Here is a 21,279-nt window from a genome sequence, read left to right on the forward strand (position 1 = left end):
AGACCGGTAGGATAGGCCTGCAACCCAGGGAACTCGCTCAGGCTTATCCACCGTGGGAACCCCGGTCTCCTTGATGGGGAGAAAGACTATCTTATGACCCTTAAATATAAACGAGTATGTATTCCTACAGCCATCATGAATGGTCTTGCGGTCAAACTGCCAAGAACGTCCCAAGAGGATGTGACACGCGTTCATGGGGGCTACATCACACCACACTTCATCGTTGTGATGTTCTCCCATGGAAAACCGGACTAGACAACGTTGGGCGATAGGGACCTCGTTTCCCTTCTTGAACCATGTCATCTTATAAGGTTGGGACAGTTTCTCTGTTTTTTAGGTTCAAGGTGGATACAACACTCTCGGACACCATATTCTCGCACGCCCCAGTATCAAATGATAACATCGCACGCATGCCCCTCACAGTTGCACCGGGTTCTAAAAATGGTTTTCCTAAACCATTTTGCCTGGGCCGACTATCGAGGTGCGGTCAAAACATGGCGGATGGACAACAAAGTTTCGACGTTGTCGTCGAACTCTACGACTTCCCTCTCGTCATCTCCCTCAACAAACGACTCACCCTCGCTCTCTCTATCGAACGTTGACTCAACAATGCCCTCTACGAAATGTATGTTCTTGCTCACGGTGGGGCACTTGGACGCAACATGATCTAACTCCTGACACCTAAAACAACGAATGGTAGACTCACTGAGCTTGGCTTTGGATCTAGTGTGGTAAGTGGGTCCAGACTAGTCGGGTTTGCTAGGGTCAACTCTAGGGGTGGACTTTGAGTCTTCCTTCCTAGGGGAGCTCGCTCCCCTGGTAGGGAAACTCGACTTGGGTCGATCGGACTGGTCACTACGGGAGACTCAATAATCCTGCATTTTTTTCAATATCTCCTCGATGTTCATGGCATAACTACTTGCCTGATCTAGAGACTCGACTGTGAAACAACTGAAGTCATCAAAAATAGCAGGACGGAGACCAGAAATATACCTCGTGACCTGCTGGCGAGCGGTCTCCTCGATCTGCACTCGTAGGGAAAGACGATGGAACTCTGCAGTGTACTCCGCCACAGTTCGAGTGCCTTGACGCAAGGTAAGGTACGCCTTGTAGGCTCTCTCAGCGTGATCTGATGGCACGAACTTAGACTGCATTAACCTCTGCATCTCCTCCCAAGTTCGTACGCACTCTAGCCCCTGTCGCTCCCTCGACCTCTGCAGCTCAACCCACCATGTCTGTGCTAGGCCTCTCAACCGAATAAAGGCTAGGGAGACAAGACGGTGCTTAGCGACAGTGTGGTAGTCGAAGAAGAACTGGACGGCATAAGACAAGTCGAAGAACTGCTCTGCATCGAACCGACCTGCGAACTCTGGAAGATCCAGCTTCACCTCGTATGTGGAGGGGTGCTCTGGTGCTCTCTGCTGACGGGCCTCCACCATGCCTACGAGGTACTCGTTCCAGAAGGCGTCATCATCCATCACGACCTCATCTCATTCGCCACGATACTGCTCTCCTGGTAATTGATGCTGATGAACTCCGACAACCTGTGGTCGGCGCTCTGGTCGTGTCGGTCCCTGTTGAATCTGCATAGGAATCTGTCTCTGTCTGGCTCGCCCGTGAGTGAGAACCATCTGCGGCCGGCGTTGTGGCACTGGTATGACAGGTGGTCCTGCTATAGGTGGAAGGGTTGATCGGGTCTCGGGCTCGAGGTGGGTAGGAATGGGATAATACGGGTTTGGGTTATGGGTTGGGCTAGGATAGTGGTGTTGGGTCGGGTATGGTATTGGGTTTTGGATCGGGGATGGGTTAATGGGTTGGTTCTGGTGTGAGTATTAGGTCTGATTGGCATAATATTGGGATGATTCGCCCGATTGGATATGGGTCGGGTCTAAGCCTACGCTACTCGTCGGACCCAGAATGGGATGGGTAGGACCCTGGATCGAGTTGTGGTGTGAAAAGGCTTGGTTCGAACTCGATCCTTGATCCATAACAAATTCGGTCTGGTTTTGACTCAGCTCAAATTCAAACTGGAGCTCCGTCCTGGTCCGATACAAATTTGGGTCGACATTGGATCCATTTTGGGGTTCAAACATAATGGGTTGGGTCTGGTTTGGGGTGAACCGCGAACCAAACCCAACTGGGTAGGTCAGGTAAGGGGGTTCGGAACTCGAACCCGCTCCCGGGGACCCAAAGGGTGGACCTCGAGACCCGGGCCTGGGTCCTGTAGTAACAAAGTCTGGTACGGACCCTCTCGGGTTCAGAATGATCCACATAGATCCGTGAACCCCTGCGTGCAGGTGGGCTGCAGTAACGCCCCCACGCGCAAGCTCAAGGAAGTGGGTCACGGGCCTGTCTGCCATTGTGCCAGCAGCCTGGCCCAGCGTCACGTTGGGGCCTTGGGACCCAGATCCAAGCTGCGGCACAGGCACCGGGGCACGAGGCCAGGCCTGTGCACCAAAACTCACACTGGGATACACAGACAGAGCCCCACGTCACCCAAGTTTGCTCTTGTTTTCCACACTGAAGTTGTGCGCGCATCTCCTGACGACTCGATGATCACGAGTCGATCTTCAATCCCATTGATGCGCTTCGACATTCCGGCTACCTCCTTGCCTACGCGTTGTAGGTTTTCTTGGATCTTCGTCACCATGTCAAGCACTCGCAGCATCGGATCTTCAACGTCGGTTTCCTCCCGCTCCTTGCCACTTGCCGGATCGGTCCTCGCCTCATGAGACATCACGTTGTTGACGGAGGAACCCTAAGCTCTGATACCACTTTGATGCAGGTGGGCACGATGTTTTCACGAGACAGATGTTGACGCTGATGCTCTTCGACACAGCGACAGAAAACGAAGATCACGTAATAGGCCTGACGGTGATCTTTTGGTGCACGATCAGTCGTGCAGCAACAAATAAATCAAATGAAATGCTGAGCAAGGATCGGATCAATAGATTCGACCAACAATTTATTCAATGGACTGATACAGATTACAATGAACAAGGGTAAATAACAAACAAACTAATAACTAATGGCTGGATGCAAGAAACAAACGAAATAATGTGAAGGAAAAGAAACGGTGCTATGAACCAACAGAAGGAAAGAGGCAGGTTGCAGTAAATTCAATATGCTATGCCATGCACGCAACCCTAGGATGGCTATTTAAAGGCTTCAGTTGGATCTGGGTCTCGGGTCCGGTCCCGAGACAACTTATGAGTGTTGTTGGATCTGGAGCATCCCGACCTATACTCTTTGTGCTCGTCTGGAGTAGGTATGCAAAGGGACCTCTTCTCCACGTCTCGATACGGGATTCTGGATCGGATCCACTACTTGGGTCCGATCCCCAATCCCATGGTGCAAATCCGGTCCACTGCCTGGGTCAGGCTGTATAGATCTGGGTCCATCCTGCTCTGCATCATGGACCCTGACAGATCATATTCGTTATTCACAGTTGTCCAGACCAAGGTTGTAAAAAGCGTATCGTAACCCATATCGGATGGGCCTAAAATAAGATATCTATTATATTGTATCATAAAAATTTGTATGTTTTAAATAAAAAATAAAAAATCCAAAAAAAAAGAAAAATCTAAAAAAAATCATACCTCAAAAATCAATGATAAATAGCATAAGATAAAACTATAATATCACATATCAAAACAATTATGTGCAATGAATGACATGCATAAGACATCGAAGACCAAGATAATATGATATGAATGGAATGCATATCTTACAAGAAAATTGCAAACTATTAAATAATATGCATATTAAATAATGAATCTAAGCTAATAGGTCACAAGATTCATAATAATGTGTTTACATAAACAAAAAAAATATCATAAAGTGTTTTTTTTAATACTTAAAAATTTTACATAGCCAAATTTATTCAAAATTCGAACAAAAATGAATTAGATAATGTCAATCATGAGTATCATCATTCTCTTCCTTTTTTTGCAAAAAAACTTCCTAAATCACTCTTAAGTTCTTTAGGGATGAATATGAACTAGGCCCAAGGGGTCTTATATATTTTTGAAAAAAAATTGAAATGAGTGCACTTAAACAGTATTTATAGCGTATCTTAAGATACGCCGCATATCGGAGTGTATCGTAAGATTCAGGGGCATATCATAAGATACAAAGGTCTATCATAAGATACACTTCGTATCGGAAAACCCTATAGATACAATGCATATCGCACGATACGCTACGATACAACATTGGTCCTGACCTTTTCAATGCTACATCTAGGGTTGATATCCAATCCAATCAATACATGTGATCTCCACTCTGGTAGAAGAATGAGCTGGCAAATAAAATATGCAATGACTTGGCTAAGGGGACCCACCAGAGCCATAGAGAAAGTGCATCTTCACGGGAAACTGTCATTGCTTATGGAGCCGGCATGACCAGGATAAAGCTTTGGGTAAAACTAAGTGGTGGTCTCAACTAAATGATATTGAAAAATTAGTGGATAAGTTTGCAGTTGAAGGGTGCAATGCCACTTGAACTCAAAGCTAGTTTGATTTAAGTTCTGATTCTATTGAAGACAAAGTCTTATTTCTTTCTAGTTCAAGTGCCAGTACGAATGCATCACAATTCATGGGAAGTTTCATAGTTTCCCTTATTGAACAAGCAAAATTGGGGCAACCATTTCTCCTTTAACACATTACTATTCCGTCATTAATTAATAGTATCTAGAAGCCACTCTTGCACATTCCTGACCCACTAAAATCTGTAAGTAATTCTTGTTTTTAGTGGTCTTTATTTAATCCACTAAAATGTACAAGATTCAAAACCAATAAAGTTTACCATATGATAGTGTTTTCCAATACGAGAGTGACAACTTTATAAAGTAGAACCTTAATGGTGTTTGGTTACTTTGGTAGACAGCATCATTGTTCAAAGTTAAAACCTCTAACCACAGCATACCAAAGCTGTTTACTAATTGTATTTGATACACAGCATCAATATCAAACCTCTCACTAATACATTATAAGGCTATTTTCTGAAGACCTTCATCAATAAGGAAATGAATGGACTTGAGTGAATTCTTTTATCTTATAAGTTATAAGAAAATAAACAACCAATTTTAGGAACCAGAGTGCTTCTATATCACTTTGCCCATTTTCAATGCCAACAAAAAGAGTCACTTAAGAAAACATTTGTATTGATAGATATTCCTAATCTACCAAAGAATGTATTATGACTTATGACACATGCTGCCATCTTATTGTAACCAAATACATTGGCAAGCATTGAAAAGGGGCAAAGATGCAATGACAAAAACTCCACCATACAATTGCCCAAGCTGTCTAACGAATTGACACTAATAAAGAAAATGTGTACAAGAAACAGGTAAATAGAGAATAAAACTAAAAAAATCAGCGTAAGCAAACCAAGCCATACAACTTATCTGTGCAATTAAAAAATGTAAATAAGCTGCTTTTAGCTGCAAAGACATAAATATTGACATTTGGAGATGCATAAAATCCGTCCAGAATTTCTCAGATGCCATCAAAATATACATTCTGTTGATAAAAAAATTCCATGTTTTTTCCTTTTTGATTTAAGAATTTCAGCTACTAGCAGCAAAAAAATTAGAAATCCAGGAAGCTCTGGATTCTTGCTGATGCCAAGAGAAAATCTTAGTATATTCTTAGTTTCTTATTATCAAAAGGAGAGGACAGTAAAAGCATAGAACTGCATTTGCATTATGTCATAAGTAGGAAACCGTAAAAGCTTTAAACTTGATACATTTTACCATTCCAACTAATTAAAGAGAGAAAAAGGATCATGATAACAGTATGAAAGCTATAATAGCAAACATTGCAACAAAAAGGATCCTGATAACAGTATGCAAGCTATAATAGCAAACATTGCAAAGGTAAACCGAAGACATGTTCAATGCAAGATGAGCCTTTATATGAGCACTGTTACACTTTTGGGTTCTTCAGCATGAATGCAAGTACATTGATTATGAAACAAAGTTCACCACTCCAAGCAAGTTGAACTCCAAAGAAATACAGTGGATAAAACTGAACTTGTTGAGTCGACAATAGCCCCTTTCCTCTGTAGCCTCCCAACAATACCAGATTTACATGAGACTCCCAAGAAAACTGTGTTACAGCTGACACCAGACCATTGGAGGAAAGCATACAGCTAGAAAACATAATAAAAAATAGAAAGCAGCACAGGGGATAGATCTACAGAGCTACAGAAGACCCATGAGAATGTTTCACTTGCCTTCATCACCAAGCAAAATATTCAGCATCACGAAATATAAAAAGAATAATGAAAATACTTCTCAACCACTGCTCTATGATATTGTATATAAATTCATGTATCGAAATGCGACAATGTGGCAGACATATGCAAATTCTAATGCATCAAGTTTAGCAACTGATAGCAATAAAAGGATCCTACTGACAGCAGTATCCTTCACATGCTCCCTCACATACAGTACCATCCAGGACATCATACTTGATAGGAAGGACAACTACACTGAAATCACAGAGGAACTGTTGGACAACAACAACAACAACAACAACTACGCCTTCATCCCAAAACAATTGGGGTCAGCGATATGAACCAAAAAAAGAAATTCATTTTGGGTCTTCCACATGAATCCTTTTCCTCCAATCATTTCTATCCAATGCCATGTCCTCGGTGAGGTTCAAAGCATTCATATCCTTTCCTATCATCTCCATCCAAGTCTTCCTAGGCCTACCCCGACTTCTTTTAACTAATATATTTTCCCATTTCTCCAACCTTCTAACTGGAGCATCATTAGGCCTTCGCCGAATATGTCCAAACCACCGTAAACGATTCTCTCGCATCTTATTTTCAATGGGTGCAACACCTACCTTCTTACGTATCTCCTCGTTCCGAATCTTATCTTTTATTGTATTTCCACACATCCATCTAAGCATCCGCATCTCAGCTACACTCATTTTTTGAATATGATGTCTCTTGGCAGTCCAACATTTTGTACCATATAGTAAAGCGGGTCTAATAGTCGTCCTATAAAACTTTCCCTTCAACCGCAATGGCATTCTACGATCGCACAGCACTCCAGTTGCACTTTTCCATTTCATCCACCCAACCTTTATCCTATGATTTACATCTCCATCAATTTCTCCATACTTTTGAATGATGGATCCCAAATATTTGAAATAATCATTCACCGGTATTTCTTGCTCACCAAGCTTCACTACACTCCCATCACTACTTCGTTGCTTACTAAACCGACATTCCATATATTCAGTCTTACTCTTACTCAACTTAAAACCTCTAGCTTCCAATGTATGTCTCCATAATTCTAACTTAGCATTAACCCCAGCTCTAGACTCATCAATCAAAACAATATCATCAGCAAACAACATACACCACGGTACATTTTCTTGAATTGATCTCGTAAGCTCATCCATCACTATCGCAAATAGGAAAGGGCTTAAAGAATACCCAATTTAGTGGGCATTCACCAACATATTCTTCTCTATAGTTGTCATTTCCAGTACAAGCAGGCCCAAATTCAGTATAGTGAAGCCATTCACCACAATGTAGCAGATTCCAGCTATTGAGCATCTTCAGTTATCATCCACTCTTTTCAACCAGGGAACTCAATATGAAATACACACTATAGAACAATCTCAAATTTATGCAGAACCATTAGACAACGCCGATCCATAATGAAATGTCAATACTTTGCAGTTTGCATAATATAGGAAATCAAATGCAGCCCAGAAATATACATCATACAGAGTTATCTTATGAAAGCCTCACTTTTGAGAATTTTTTAGATCCATATAAATAAGAAGCTTCAAACCTGAGCATCAAAAGGTAATGTACAGACTTCAAATATTCAAGCACCAATTCACAAGTAACCCAAATGTACTGGGGATCCTTTGAAGTTTGAACCAGTCCTTAACAGTGTGCACTCAAATCAATAGCTCTAGTGTATTGTAAGTACAGATGACACAGATCAGAGCCAACTTTCAAGGTTACATGGTCACTTCTATATGGTGAACAGTTGGCCAAAGGCCAAGGGAACCAAAAGATAGTATTAGCAAACAAGAGGATTGTCTTGTAGATTATGGTTTTCTAACATCATACAAAGAAGCATTATCATGTCCAATTTAATAAGTATAAGTTAGACAGATGCTTCTAATATGCAGCTTCCTATAACAATTTACAGGTCTTGCAAAAGGACCACATCAGAGCAACCAGTTAAAGAAGCCAAAATGATGAAAGAATAGTTAAAAGTTAAAATACAAAGCACTGCAATTCAACAATACAAACAAACTGCAACAAAGGAAAATTGGTCCAAAGCTAAAAATAGCACACATTTTAGAAAGAAAAAGAGTAACATGAGCAAAATACCATGACATGAAATTAAGCAACTAAATTAGATAGACTAAACATTAACAAGGAAATAAATAGAAAAACATTACATAAGACAAAAGGATGCAGCAACACTCACATGCTATCAAGATCGATAAAATTAGATTTGACCAGCAAGGCCGTGAGCTTGTAAAGCCCATGAGGCACATTATGACCAACTTCCATCCGCTGATAGTATTGGAATTTAAACCCCAGAATTTGAGAAGCATGGGACTGAAAAAAAAAAGGTGAAAGGTACTTTAAGTGTCCAATCTCAAGCTAGCACAAACAGATCCTGTTGATAAGGAAAACTCACTACCATCTATGTACTCATGTACTACCTTTGGGAAAATAGGTATTAGATCAAAGAAAATTTCATTGTCCGGTTGAAGCTCGAAGCACTCCAAGACCTGTCCCGTACAGATTAAGCAAGAATAGCAATTTCAGATAAGAGGTCATGAAAACTGAGCAAACAATCCATAGCATATATGCAGTAAAAACTGCTTCCAAAAAAATAGAAAATTAAAGACATAATGTAAGCAACAGCAACACAAAATTAAAACAAAAATAATCTGTTGGACAGATCATAATAAAAATGAGCACAGAAAAAATAATAATAATGAGACTTACTATATCAAAAACACGATTTGGATCCAGATCAAAATGTCCAATTAGTGACTGCATGAACAAAATAAATATGCTCCATTACCAACTCATCATGCCATCAAGGGAAGCCAACTTCTAAAAAGAAAACTGTAGTTAAGAGAAAACCTTGATGATGCTGATTACTGTGTTTGATGTACTCTGCGTATAAGATTTTGAGTCTACCTGACAGAGAAGTGTAACCTACAAAAAAGGTTATGCAAAAGAAATGATGAGTCTTTACTGACAAACTAAATAGTGAAAAAAATTAGTGTGACAGATTAATCTGTTTTAAGGCAAAATGGCATACAAACTATGGGAGAAAGAGCAGCATAAAAGCTTCAAGATAGAGATATTCAGTAGTTTAAGTAAGTGCTAATGCCAACAACTTTAAAATGGAAAAAATGATTTCATTTTTTTGCCATGACATTGAAGTTACAATTAATATAACCATATTGGCCCAAAGCTCACAATGACATTCCTTAGGTAAAATTGTCAGCTATAAGATAAAAACCATATAAACCAATTGAATATACAGCATGTTATGGTGAAGAACATAAAAAACTTTTAGGATTTGAGAATTAAGAACTAACAGAAAAACCAACAAGTCATTTGCATCTTCAAGGTCTTCAAGAAAAATGAAGCATGAGCATAGATTACATTGTCTAGGAATTAATGCTAGTCATGTTAACAGCCTATGAAGCCAAAATGAAAAGATATTTAAAGAAAAAAAGCCATTGAAACTTGAAAAATGTACCAGCTTGGCATATCCTTCACTTTCTTCTCTAAGAAGGTTGAACTTTGTTTGCTGATAAAGAAGCCGAGTATTTACCCTGACCTGCTTATCAAAATAATACCAAAGTAAGACATAATGCAGTGATTTCTTTTATGGTTTTACCACTAATCCAGAGTTTTGTGGCAGTTCATAAACATGTGGGCAAGCATGTGGCCATTGCAATGGCTGTGTCTCAAAACCTAATACACCAGACAACAGATCAGCCAACACAAAGCCCGAGCATCAAATTGTTGGCAACAGATGACCTACTGATAATGTACATAAGTTTCCATTTCAACTTTTCTTCGTTACCTCATTTGCTTTTTCCTGGCAGACTTATCTGTAACTTCTCTTTCACTTTTTGGTTCATAAATAGGGCATCTGCCCTGATGTTTTTTTTAATCTTTACTACAGCTCTTGATGAGATAAGCACCCCAAAGAGAGTTGGGATCAAGAATCCACCAAGATCGTCCAGTAAACACTCAACAAAGACTTTTTCCCACCTGTTCTCTCAAGAGAGCAGGAAAACAAGATCAAGTAACTAGAAAACCATAGCCACAAGTAAAATAACACTGGAGCATCAGCCCACTTTACAAGCTCATCGTGTTTAACAAGTCAGGTCCCAAATTGATAGAAAATAAATTGCTTTGCTCATCTCAGATCAGGCAGGCAAAGTACAAGGAATAATATATAATGGTTTAACTGACTAAGTAACATATAAAGCAGCTGGTTAGAAGGGCATGACTCTCCTTGAAAAGGCTGGGCATGCAAAACTGCTTTTTTAAGGTCTTTCCCTTTACACAATTAAAATTTTTAAAAATGGACAAATATATTTATTGACACATTCATAAAAGCACAACTTAAGCTCTTGTGGCCCAAACCCCAGCTAACCAAGACTGAGGTCATTGCAAGCCCAATCTCACCCTGATCCTAAACAAATAGGCCAAACAAAGAAAGACAGGTTTATTGGACAACCCTTAAAGTGACAGATTTTGGTCACGCCAGCTTTCACCATCATGAGGGAACTAACCAACAAAATTATATTAATTTGTTCATGCAAGATCTACTACTTAGAAATAAACTAGCTTAAACAGCAGATCAGCAAATGTTACACACTGTAAACAACAAAAAGGACGTCGTTCAGGAACATACATAGTACTTGTGCTAATCAACTATTGGCACACAGGCCATGTAGACATTTGTGGATATAAAATAATAAAAGTATGGCTTTGGCTTATAGCCTATGTCACATGGGTGCGGGGGCGGGGGCGGGGGCGGGGGTGAGGCACTTTCAAAAAACTTGGGAGCAAGGGTGCGGCAAAAATATAATATATACATATATATATAAAGTCCAAAAGTTGAACATAAATGACCCTGGGTGTGTTGACCGCACCCAGGGTCAGGTTAACCGCACCAGGTGCCGCACCCACATCGCGTCGACGCGGGTGCAGCACCCAGTTGGCCGAGTCTTATAGCATGTTTCATCATTCTGATGCTCTGTTTTTCTTCAAAATGGCACATTCTCTATCAGGCATCAGATTTCTAATATAATTTCTGAAGTATCATAAGATCATGAAATGAAGATCAGGCTCAATATACCTCTTTAGCTTTTAGATCCTGTGCCTTGATCTTAATCATTTCAGACTCCCACAAAAATTCTTCCTGCAGCATAGCAATGTGTGGTAAAATTGCTAGAAGCATGTAAATAGCAATTAGATAAATAACATCAAAGAAAGTTCAAATAATCCAAAAAGACATCATAAATCACACATTTTATAAGTACCTCACACCGTTCCTGGAAAAGTCTTAAAGGAACAACAGCTGATTCCACCAGCCATTTTGCCTGTAAATCGGGGAAAAATGTGATGAGCATCTCTACAATAGACGGTATTTTTGAATTCTGAACAAAAATAGAATAGGCATCAAGATTTTTTATTACCATCTTGACAAGTCGAGCACGGAACTCTCCAGGCATTGTAAGCTGCAAATTTATCTTAAACATGAGCAAGATACCTTAAAAACATGGGGGGGAAATTGCATTCATTGTTCTAACCAACCAATATAGAAATCCCTGTAGTATGATAAAGTTAAAAATTTTAAATAGCCTTAAAGATGAGGGTAACCATATATACCACAATGCAAAAGGTAGAAAACAAAAATTTGAAAACCCATACACATAAAAGAATGTTTTGATTAAACCAGAAAAAACACGACTTCTTTGATTAGAGTAAAAACTGTTTTCTTATATTATAATACTTGTTAAAAGCAAACACAAAATGCACAAACTTGTCTTCGATCATGTCTTAAGGTGTAGTGTGGCCTTTCGATAACTTTTTAGTATTTTCTCTGGGCATTATGTTATTTGAGCACTCAAGCATGTAGATCCATCTATCTTGGTAAGTAAAACTACAACCAGCAAAATCCCACAAAGCACCTCCAAGACCAGGGTAGTAATGACATGGTACTAAGGGCATGGTTGCTTGCATCTCATTTGATCCGAAATCACGTGGTTCCATCTCATGCTCTTCAAAATCATATGAGTCAAAATCACAAGGTAGAGACTTTGATTTGGAATCACATGAAAAGTAAAATGGACTCAAATGTGATTCAAATATCACTGCCCCAATTTATCATGTTTGCTTGCACATGAGAAATGGGACAAATAAGAATCATTCTCTCAAGATTGTTAAAGAACAATTCTTATTTGAAGTCATGTAAACACGACCTAAATGTTGGGTTTTTTTATTTTACAAACATTACAGGAAATATTTAGTGGCCACATAAAAATTTCTAGCAGTAGGAGTGAGGATCAAGGCCCCAAGGGGGGTTGGCACAGTGGGGTGGGACCTTGGCTGCTAGAGGGGCAGTCAAGGTTCAATTCTCGTGGGTGTCGCCCCTCTGTGCAAGCCAACACATAGCATAGGCCCCGGGGACAGGAGTCCTAGCCTCGGAGTTTTACGCTACTGGCACGACGACCATAGGTTTGGCAGGCTGAGCCAGCGCGACCAGGTCTTCATGCCGGGTGCGGTTTCTTCGGGTTACAAATTCAAAAAAAAGGAGTGAGGATCAAGAACAAGGAGATCTGGTCCACCAATTCTCTAGTCATCCCATCTTACTTCATTGTCGAAGTAAATGATATAATTGACCTCCTTGTCTCTAAATGTCAAAGCCATTACCCTCGCTCATAAGAGTGCCAATGAACAAAGACTCATGCAAAGGATTGAGCTAGCTTGGTGAAAGCTTGGCTTCCTGCGGTCAAAATTACTCATTTCAAGTAATGGGTCAGGCTTGAGCTTGGTTCCTTTTTTGTTTAACAAGCCAAGCTCTAGCCCAACCATAAGTTCATTAAGATCTAAATAAGCCCATTTCCAGCTCATTAAAAGACTGGTTGTAAAAAGAAAATTCCATCAAAGAGATGAAACCAAAAGGTCCTTTAGTGTCTGCCTAGAGCAACAGCCATCTTTCTTCAAACCTTAGGCGCACAAAGGATTTTTAAAAAAAGAAGGGAAAATTGAACCATCTTTGTGGATGGCATTGGAAACTTAGCAACCCATCTAAAATGATGACAAGTGGGTTTTTACGTAGGATATCCTCAAGTTTTGAAAATCAAAATGAACTCCTACATACTTGCAGAACACTTTGGTAGATACATTTGATTTCCTTTTCTATAACAAAATTAGTCCAAATGCATCTACAATATTATCCCATGAACATGATTTCAAGATGTAGAGTATGACAAAGATTTTGCTCAATATACCGAGGTAAGGGTTGTAGACCAAGACCATATTTCAATGGATTTCGTTAGACACATTCACAAAAAGTACTTCCCAAATTTCCACAAAAGATGTTTGACTTGTTAATTCATTATTGAGAGGGAGCACTCTTTCTAAGTGAATATAATGTTTTTTATCTTAACCCTTGAACTGAAATCTCTGTTTATTTTTTCACTATCCCTACTAATATAAGGTCCCCGATTACATCAGAAACACATGATTATATCTGCCACCCTCTTCACATTATTTACCATGGAAATTTTCATAACATGAATGATTTACAAATAGAAACTAAATTTTTCAAACCCTTGTTTGTTTTCTTTGACCTCTTTAGATGATGACTACAAGCAGGTTGTCAACCCGTCTATGTCACATGGATGCAGCGCTAGATACAGGGATATGGCATTTTTTATGAAGCTTCCAATACGACTTGTATATGAGGGGATATGGAATAGGAGTCAAGATTGAGTATCCATCTGACATAACAACTCGTTCAAGCCTGTCATGGGTGTCTGCCCAGGTTGCCACTGTTTTAGGTCCAGTGCCAATTGCTCCTTATTCATCTCCTCTGACCCCATATAACCATGTTTTACCCTGAATACAATCAAGAAGTCTTTCCATGTTGGAAGAACAAAGACAGAAATTTGAAGTGGCAAAGATTTGGTCAATAATGAGTAAAAGGAAGAACCTGAATATAAAAAAATGAAATGATAACGATGACAATGATGAGGATTTAGTTGTTGACCCATAGGTATGGACCTGATGATGACGAAGATGATGATTTAGTTGTTGACCCATAGGTATGGACCTGATGACGATGATGATGGTAAAGATCACGATGGTGAGCATCACAAAGCAAGATGGTTACAATAGATGGTGCTGATGGTGTAAGAGAAGAATATATGGTGATGGCGGTTAGATAATGTTAAGATGAAACAAAGGAAGAAAGATGATGCTGACAGATGCATAAAGAGTGAGAAAGGAGAAAGGAGTATGGCCCTTACCGATATATATTAAATGAATAAATAATATATAACTAGTTATCCTTTAGTAAATCAAAAAACAACTTTGAACCTGTAGTTCTGATGTTTTCCTACGCACTAATTTTTCAACATTTGGATAAAAGTACATTGTCTTTTATGAATTATGGGATAGTCGTTCTTTATCTTAGTGAAATTTGAGCATGCAGCAACTGCCATTATGTTGTTTTTCATAAAATAGCTCAAACCTACCAAGATGTCACGGTGCAAATTTTTGTTATAAATATAGTGACACACTGACACCTCATATAGTACAATACAATAAATCATAGTATTCAAAACAATCATATCACTTCAGTTTGCCTAAATTCTGTGTGTTATTCACTATTAGTCAACTGGTTTCTCCTTTGTGAAATGAACTTGTGTGCCACCACTAATCTAAGCCTTGATTGCAAGCACGGATGGAAATGTTCTCTTCCTGATACGCCATACCAATAATTAACTAGCCCTTCTCCCTTTGTTCCAGTGGTGGTTTTGCATAATTTATGATCATTCACTCCTTAGTGTAAAGGGTTCAAGTCCCAGTGACACACATCAAAAAACACCAAGCAAAATTATACAACATGAATTCAGTTTATGCGTCAAGCAGACCCACTTGACCCATAAATACAATACAGAAGACCGATTTGGGGCAAACTAAGCTACCAGGCACAACCAAACATAGTAAGTAATAAAGCCCATCACCATGAACTAAACGTAGGCCAAAGGACAACGAACAAAATCAATGGAACGCAGAACCCTTCTCGGAAATCTTCAATAAACAACGGCAAAAAACAAAGGAAGCACTTACATCTTGGCCCATGTGGGCTACGACATCCGCGAAAATAGAACCCACTTCTTCCTTCAACAGCTTCTCCAGAAACTCGACCGAATCGAGAACCAGTTTACATCTCTGGAACGGCAAGTCTCCGCGAACCTACCAAACCCCCCAAAACTCGTGAACAAAAAAACGACATCGCCAGAGAGCCGGGATCCGGTCGTCTTGAATAAAACAACAAATCGAGAAAAAAAAACAAGGGTCGAGTTCGAACCATTGTCCAGCAGAGCTCGTAGATGAACCTAGTGGCAGGGACTGGCCCCGGCAACCGGAACCCATTTCCGACCGCCTTCCACTCGCGAACGCAGTCTTCGGTGACGAATTTGCACTCTGCGGAGAGGGAAGACATCCCCCCTACGAAACGAGAAAACCTAGGGAACGTTTCAAACCCTAGCCCTTCATGAACAACTACTCAACAAGGGGAGGAAGGAAGCAAACGGAGGAATAGAAGAAACCGAGGGAGCGGAATTCCGTCGACAGAAAACGGCGAGATGAATATGAATCACCAGCGATCGCAGCAAAACCTAGTCTCTCCAGAGATTGCAGGAATAGATTCAGGTGGCCGCCGGGAAAGAAGCGTCGGATTTCCGCCGTTCGGTCTCTCGCCTACGGAGCGGGAAAGAGGAATCCCTCGGGGCTTAATATCATCCAATTGAGGCAAAACTACGGGTGCGAAAATGAGCCTGATGCTTTGAGAAATTACATAAATGTCATTGGCCAGCTGGTGGTCACCAATCATCATCGAGCTGAGCCCGTTAACTGGACCCGGTTTGACATGGTCCAAATGTGAACGGGGTGGACCCGAGTAGGTAAGCCCGGTGTGGCATGGCTAGCCAGGGTTCGGATCTGTTCCAGGCTGAAATCTTGGATTTCATGGTAGACATGTCCGTGATGGTTTCCACTTAAAACATGGAATGTTGGTTCGAATAAGGTATTGGATGGTTAGGTTGCACTTCATAACCAGGGTCAAGGGCTTGAATCCCATGGGGTATATTCCCCAACTTGTCTATCTAAAAAAATGGAAATTTTACTAAAATTTTCTTGGTAAAAGACGAAATTTGTGTCAAAGTGTATAATTTTTTTTCTATGAGAAATAGTGTATATAAGTGACTCTAAGAAGGGGGGTGGGGGTTGTCCGCGGGACACCCTGCTGAGTGGGGGGTTAGGGGTGTCAATGGGTTGGGTTTGACCAGTACCATACCCTATAGGGTCGGGGTTTGGTGATAAATAAGAAGGTTCGATTAGAAACTGGGTCTGACTCGAAGGGTCTGATTTATATATGGAGCCGAGTATGGTTTATGAATTTTCATACCAAACCCAGGCCCAACCCAAGTTTGGACTAAGATCTATAAATTTTCAATGTAAAAAAGATAAAAATATTATTTTACTAGGTCGGGGGGTCTGGTTTATGGAATCTTTATAGGATTTGAGTATGGTTTATCTTATGGTGAGTCCAATTAGACTTGGATTTGGCATCATCATCTCAATTCAAGTCTGGGTTTGGTTCTACTTGGGTTTGAAACAAACCCAACTCGTGGCATGGGGCACATGCATATCCATGCACCACGCAAATGCAAGACAGCATGTCCCTGCAGACAACTTTTTGCTCTCCTGTGTTGTTCCATCTCCCCAGCCCCACCCCCACCCCCAAATGAGAGGGTGGTGTGTGTTCTCCCCGAAACACAAATTTGTGTGTTCCTGTGTGTACGAAGAAATATTTTGGGACCCGCTATAATTCATATGCCAATGTTGCCCACGATAACTTTATAATAAAATAACATATAAAAATGGTAGATATGCTTTTGACGGAAATGTCCTCCGATAAAATAGATATGTGTTGGATGAAAATGTCCTCCCCCTCTCCGTAAATAGATTTGCACGTTTCGCCTTTGTTTTTAGCTTGTGTTACAACACATGGTCGCCTTTTTGTTCCTGCCTGATGAGTTGTAGAGCCTGATTAAAAGTTTTTGCCCTTGCAGAAAGGGGGGTCCGGAGGCTCCCCCCAGACTGCGGGCGGGGGTTCGGGAGGGCGCCCCTGGTAGGGGGTCGTGGGGGGCAGCGCCCCTCAAAAGAAATTTTTTTGGGGCTTATGTTTAAGACTCGATTTCTTATGAATCATACCCAACTTGTTTAGGTTTAGGGTTGTCGCCCTTGCCTTATATAAATTATTTTTTTTCTTTCTCTCTTGTAACTATTGAAAAAGAGAAATAAGATTTCTCTCTGAGCGGTCGTGGTTTTTTTTATTATCTCTGTTGGAAAAAGTGATTTATAGTAGAAATCAAATCAGAGAGTAGTGATTTACAGTAAAAATGATATATAAGAGTAGCAATTTACAATAAAAATCATATAAGAGAATAGCGATTTACAGTAGAAATCAGATTAAAGAGTAGCGATTTACAGTAGAAATCAAATCAAAGAGTAGTGATTTACAGTAGAAATCAGATCAGAGAGTAGCGATTTACAGTAGAAATCAAATAAGAGAATAACGATTTATAGTACAAATCAGATTTTTATTGTAAATCGCTACTCTATTATATAATTTTTATTGTAAATCGTTACTCTCTGATTTGATTTCTATTGTAAATCGCTACTTTCTGATTTGATTTTACTATAAATCTTTACTCTCTGATTTGATTTCTACTATAAATCGCTACTCTCTTATCTGATTTTTACTATAAATCGCTACTCTTTGATATATTTTTTACTGTAAATTATTACTCTCTGATTTGATTTCTACTGTAAATCGCCACTCTCTTATCTGATTTATATTATAAATCGCTACTCTCTTATCTGATTTTATTGTAAATTGCTACTCTCTGATTTGATTTCTACTTTAAATCGCTACTCTCTTATCTGATTTCTATTGTAAATCGCTACTCTCTGATTTGATTTCTACTGTAAATCGTTACTCTCTTATCTGATTTTTATTATAAATCGCTACTCAACTCAGTTTGACGTTATCATCATTATATCTATTGTAAATCGTTCTTTTCTGTTTACTCAGTTCGACGTTTTTACCCTCGTATCATGATGAACAATAGACAGAATGCTGATTTTTGTGATAGTTTAATTATTTTTCATGAACAAATGACGATAGAGGATGCTCCAACGATAATAGACAACAACGACGACAAAGGGTGCTCTGACGACAGCAAACGATGGCAAATGGTGCTCCAACGACTGCAGACACAACAAAAGGTGCTCCGACGACAACAGACGATGACAAAGGGTGCGTCGTCAATTGGAGCTCATGTTACAGCAGATGGTGTATCGCCAAAGGGTGATCCAAAATATTTAGGGCGACATATTGTAAGGAGCTCCTGTTAAAGCAGAGGAGTTTACTCCTTAGGGCGAAAACGACGATGATTTTAACCCTTTTTGGCGATAGGACATTTTTGTCCTTTACTCGAAATATCGTTTTATGGCGCTAATGCGGAAAAAGGGTACTTAAGTTTTTGCAAGCGCACCATACTCTGATGCTAAGTGATGTTGACACACACGGGGAAATGAGCCCCACGTGCTTACATACGTGGTGCTCATTCAGATCCAAGAACACGCACCAGCATGTTCCAGGGGGGAACATATAACTTGCTTCACCCTCAAATGAAATAAGGACATGATAGCTCAGATACAAACCCGGAAAAAAAAAGGAAAAAGAAAATCGCCAGCAAAACATGTCATGTCTTGTTTGTGAACAAGACAGAACAGGACACATTTTCCTTGTCCTCCTCTGATGGCAAAACAAACCCTAAGGCTCTCTTTGGGAGTCGACCATTGTAAATCACCGGAGTGGATGTTGTGGAATCTACAATATCTAATGTTGTTTGGAAGCCTAGAAAAAATGTGTTGTGGCAATTGAGGAAGCAAATGTTAACTCCATTTTCATAAACCAGTTGCCTTCATCAGGAGGTGGTAATTATCAACTATCACGCCAATGTCTACCTCTACTAAGCCTAAAATGGCTGCAGGCTCAACTCGCCACTCATGCCTTACTTGTTGGCCTAACTTACTTTCTTTCTTGGTGCTGGTAGGGATGCACATAAGTCAGGTTGCAGCTGATCTTGGCTGGCTCGACTAAAACATCTGGTTGAGCCAAGCTTGAACAATCATTGCACAGGATTAGCTCGAGATGAGCTCGAGTTGAACACCTTTATTTTAAAAAGGTTTTCAAAGTTTTGAAATTTTTGTCAAAAGCCATTATGAAAAGGAGAAAGAGATATGAACCCACGCCATTAAGTTATAAAGAAGATCAATGACTTACCCATTAAGTTAAGACCTCTTTTTGTGATCATATTGCAAACAAAATGCATACATATATAAAATTTGATTTCTTTATATAACTATGTGAGACGAGCTTATCTAAGTTTAACTGCATGTTCAAGCTTGGCTTATTTACATGTGCCAAGTTTGAACCCTTGTTCAAGCTCGGCTCATTTATTTTTCCAAACAAGTTCGACTCAAGCTTAAATGGGTCGAGCTTGTGCATCCCTAGACGAATGTAGCCTCTCTCTTCCCCTCTCTGAAAAATCACATTTCAGACTACCAATTTAATGACCCTCTATTTGTGTTTCTTGTCCACCCATCTATTCTCATACCCTTATTAATGCACAAATCCTCCCTTAATCTTGGTTGTTCATAAATAAATGTATGACTATAGTATGCCATGTTAAGATACTATTAGCCCTACCTTTTTCCTTTTGGCTACAATAAAGTGTTGCATCATTCAAGTATGTAAAGCTTCCACTTCAATAACTTTAAAGTTGGTTTGATCGTTGTGTTAACTCATTGGTTTGTTTAGATAACGTTTGATGAGACATTTCATCAAATGATTGTGTGGCAATATGTGAATTCTCAATGTGGGGATCTCTATTCTTCAATAACGATGAGTATTCATAAGTTTTAGTTTTGTTTTTTAAAAATAGGACAAGAAGACACGTGAATTTTTAATTTTTAATCAATAAAACTAAATTCTTGATGTTTTAATATCAGGAAATGCATTTTATTAAAATAGTTGTACAATATCCATTATACGTGTCAGTGTATGTGTCCATGTGTCTGTGTGGGGACACGCCACCAAAATAATGTGCCCCTGTGACATAGACCAATACAAATTACCACAAATTGCAACATTTTTATATTTGTTTGGAAACCAGTAGCTAGAGAAGCAGTTATGAAATCCATATATCATCCAAATGACTTCAAATGCATTTACAACATTTTAGCCAATTTTTTTAGCATGTTCTCAAACAAGGAAATGTCAAATCCGCATAACTTGTGGATTTCATAGCTACCTTTGACTGCTTGTTGCCAAACAGAGCCTAAATTAAACTACAAAAAAGTTTCCTTATTTTAGAAATATAAGCTCAAGCGACAAAGGTAGTTTGCACAAACAAAAATATAAGGCCTTGGATTTGTTGGACTCCAATGGACACCATGGAGCTTAATTTCAAGTAGCATTAGTGTTAGCTCTATTGCTTAACCAAACAATAACATTTTGGGTGTACAATGACTTGATCTAGTGGTGTACGTGTACTTCAGCTTTGGCACACTCAATTTAGTGTGAATCTACTCTTGAACATGTTTTTCAATGAAAAATGTGCTTGTTTTGAGTTATAAATGTGTTATGTATTTACAACTGTTGATTTTTTTAATCATTGAAAAAAATATGCATCAATGTCAGAATCTAACCATCCAAATGCTATTGGTTCCATGATCAACAATAATTAAGATGTGGTTCATGATGTGAAACATGAATTGCTTGCGATTGGTTTTAAAAGATTCATTGTTTCTTATGAGTGGACACTAAAATAAATTTATAGAGGCATGTGATATTAGCATGATCAAGGGGTGGGGGGA

General features: G+C 39.5%; 1 protein-coding gene across 2 annotated transcripts in view; it reads right to left on the reverse strand.

The window, feature by feature from the left end:
• The window catches only part of THO2, a 52,700-nt gene extending 36,662 nt beyond the window's left edge, over nt 1–16,038 (reverse strand). For both annotated transcript variants that reach the window (XM_089993176.1, XM_089993174.1), the window contains exons 1-10: nt 15,638–16,038; nt 15,397–15,522; nt 11,733–11,774; nt 11,577–11,636; nt 11,393–11,455; nt 9,776–9,856; nt 9,148–9,222; nt 9,007–9,054; nt 8,718–8,786; nt 8,477–8,610 (exon numbers count right to left, since the gene is read on the reverse strand). In XM_089993176.1, coding sequence (XP_089849302.1) covers nt 8,477–8,610; nt 8,718–8,786; nt 9,007–9,054; nt 9,148–9,222; nt 9,776–9,856; nt 11,393–11,455; nt 11,577–11,636; nt 11,733–11,774; nt 15,397–15,522; nt 15,638–15,772 — 833 coding nt within the window. In that variant the 5' untranslated portion in view covers nt 15,773–16,038. The remainder of the gene's footprint in view (nt 1–8,476; nt 8,611–8,717; nt 8,787–9,006; nt 9,055–9,147; nt 9,223–9,775; nt 9,857–11,392; nt 11,456–11,576; nt 11,637–11,732; nt 11,775–15,396; nt 15,523–15,637) is intronic.
• Between the last annotated feature and the right edge of the window lie 5,241 nt (nt 16,039–21,279).

Source organism: Nuphar pumila, chromosome 17, assembly GCF_984573655.1.
Source record: "Nuphar pumila chromosome 17, dmNupPumi1.hap1.1, whole genome shotgun sequence".
NCBI classification, from domain to species: Eukaryota; Viridiplantae; Streptophyta; class Magnoliopsida; order Nymphaeales; family Nymphaeaceae; genus Nuphar; species Nuphar pumila.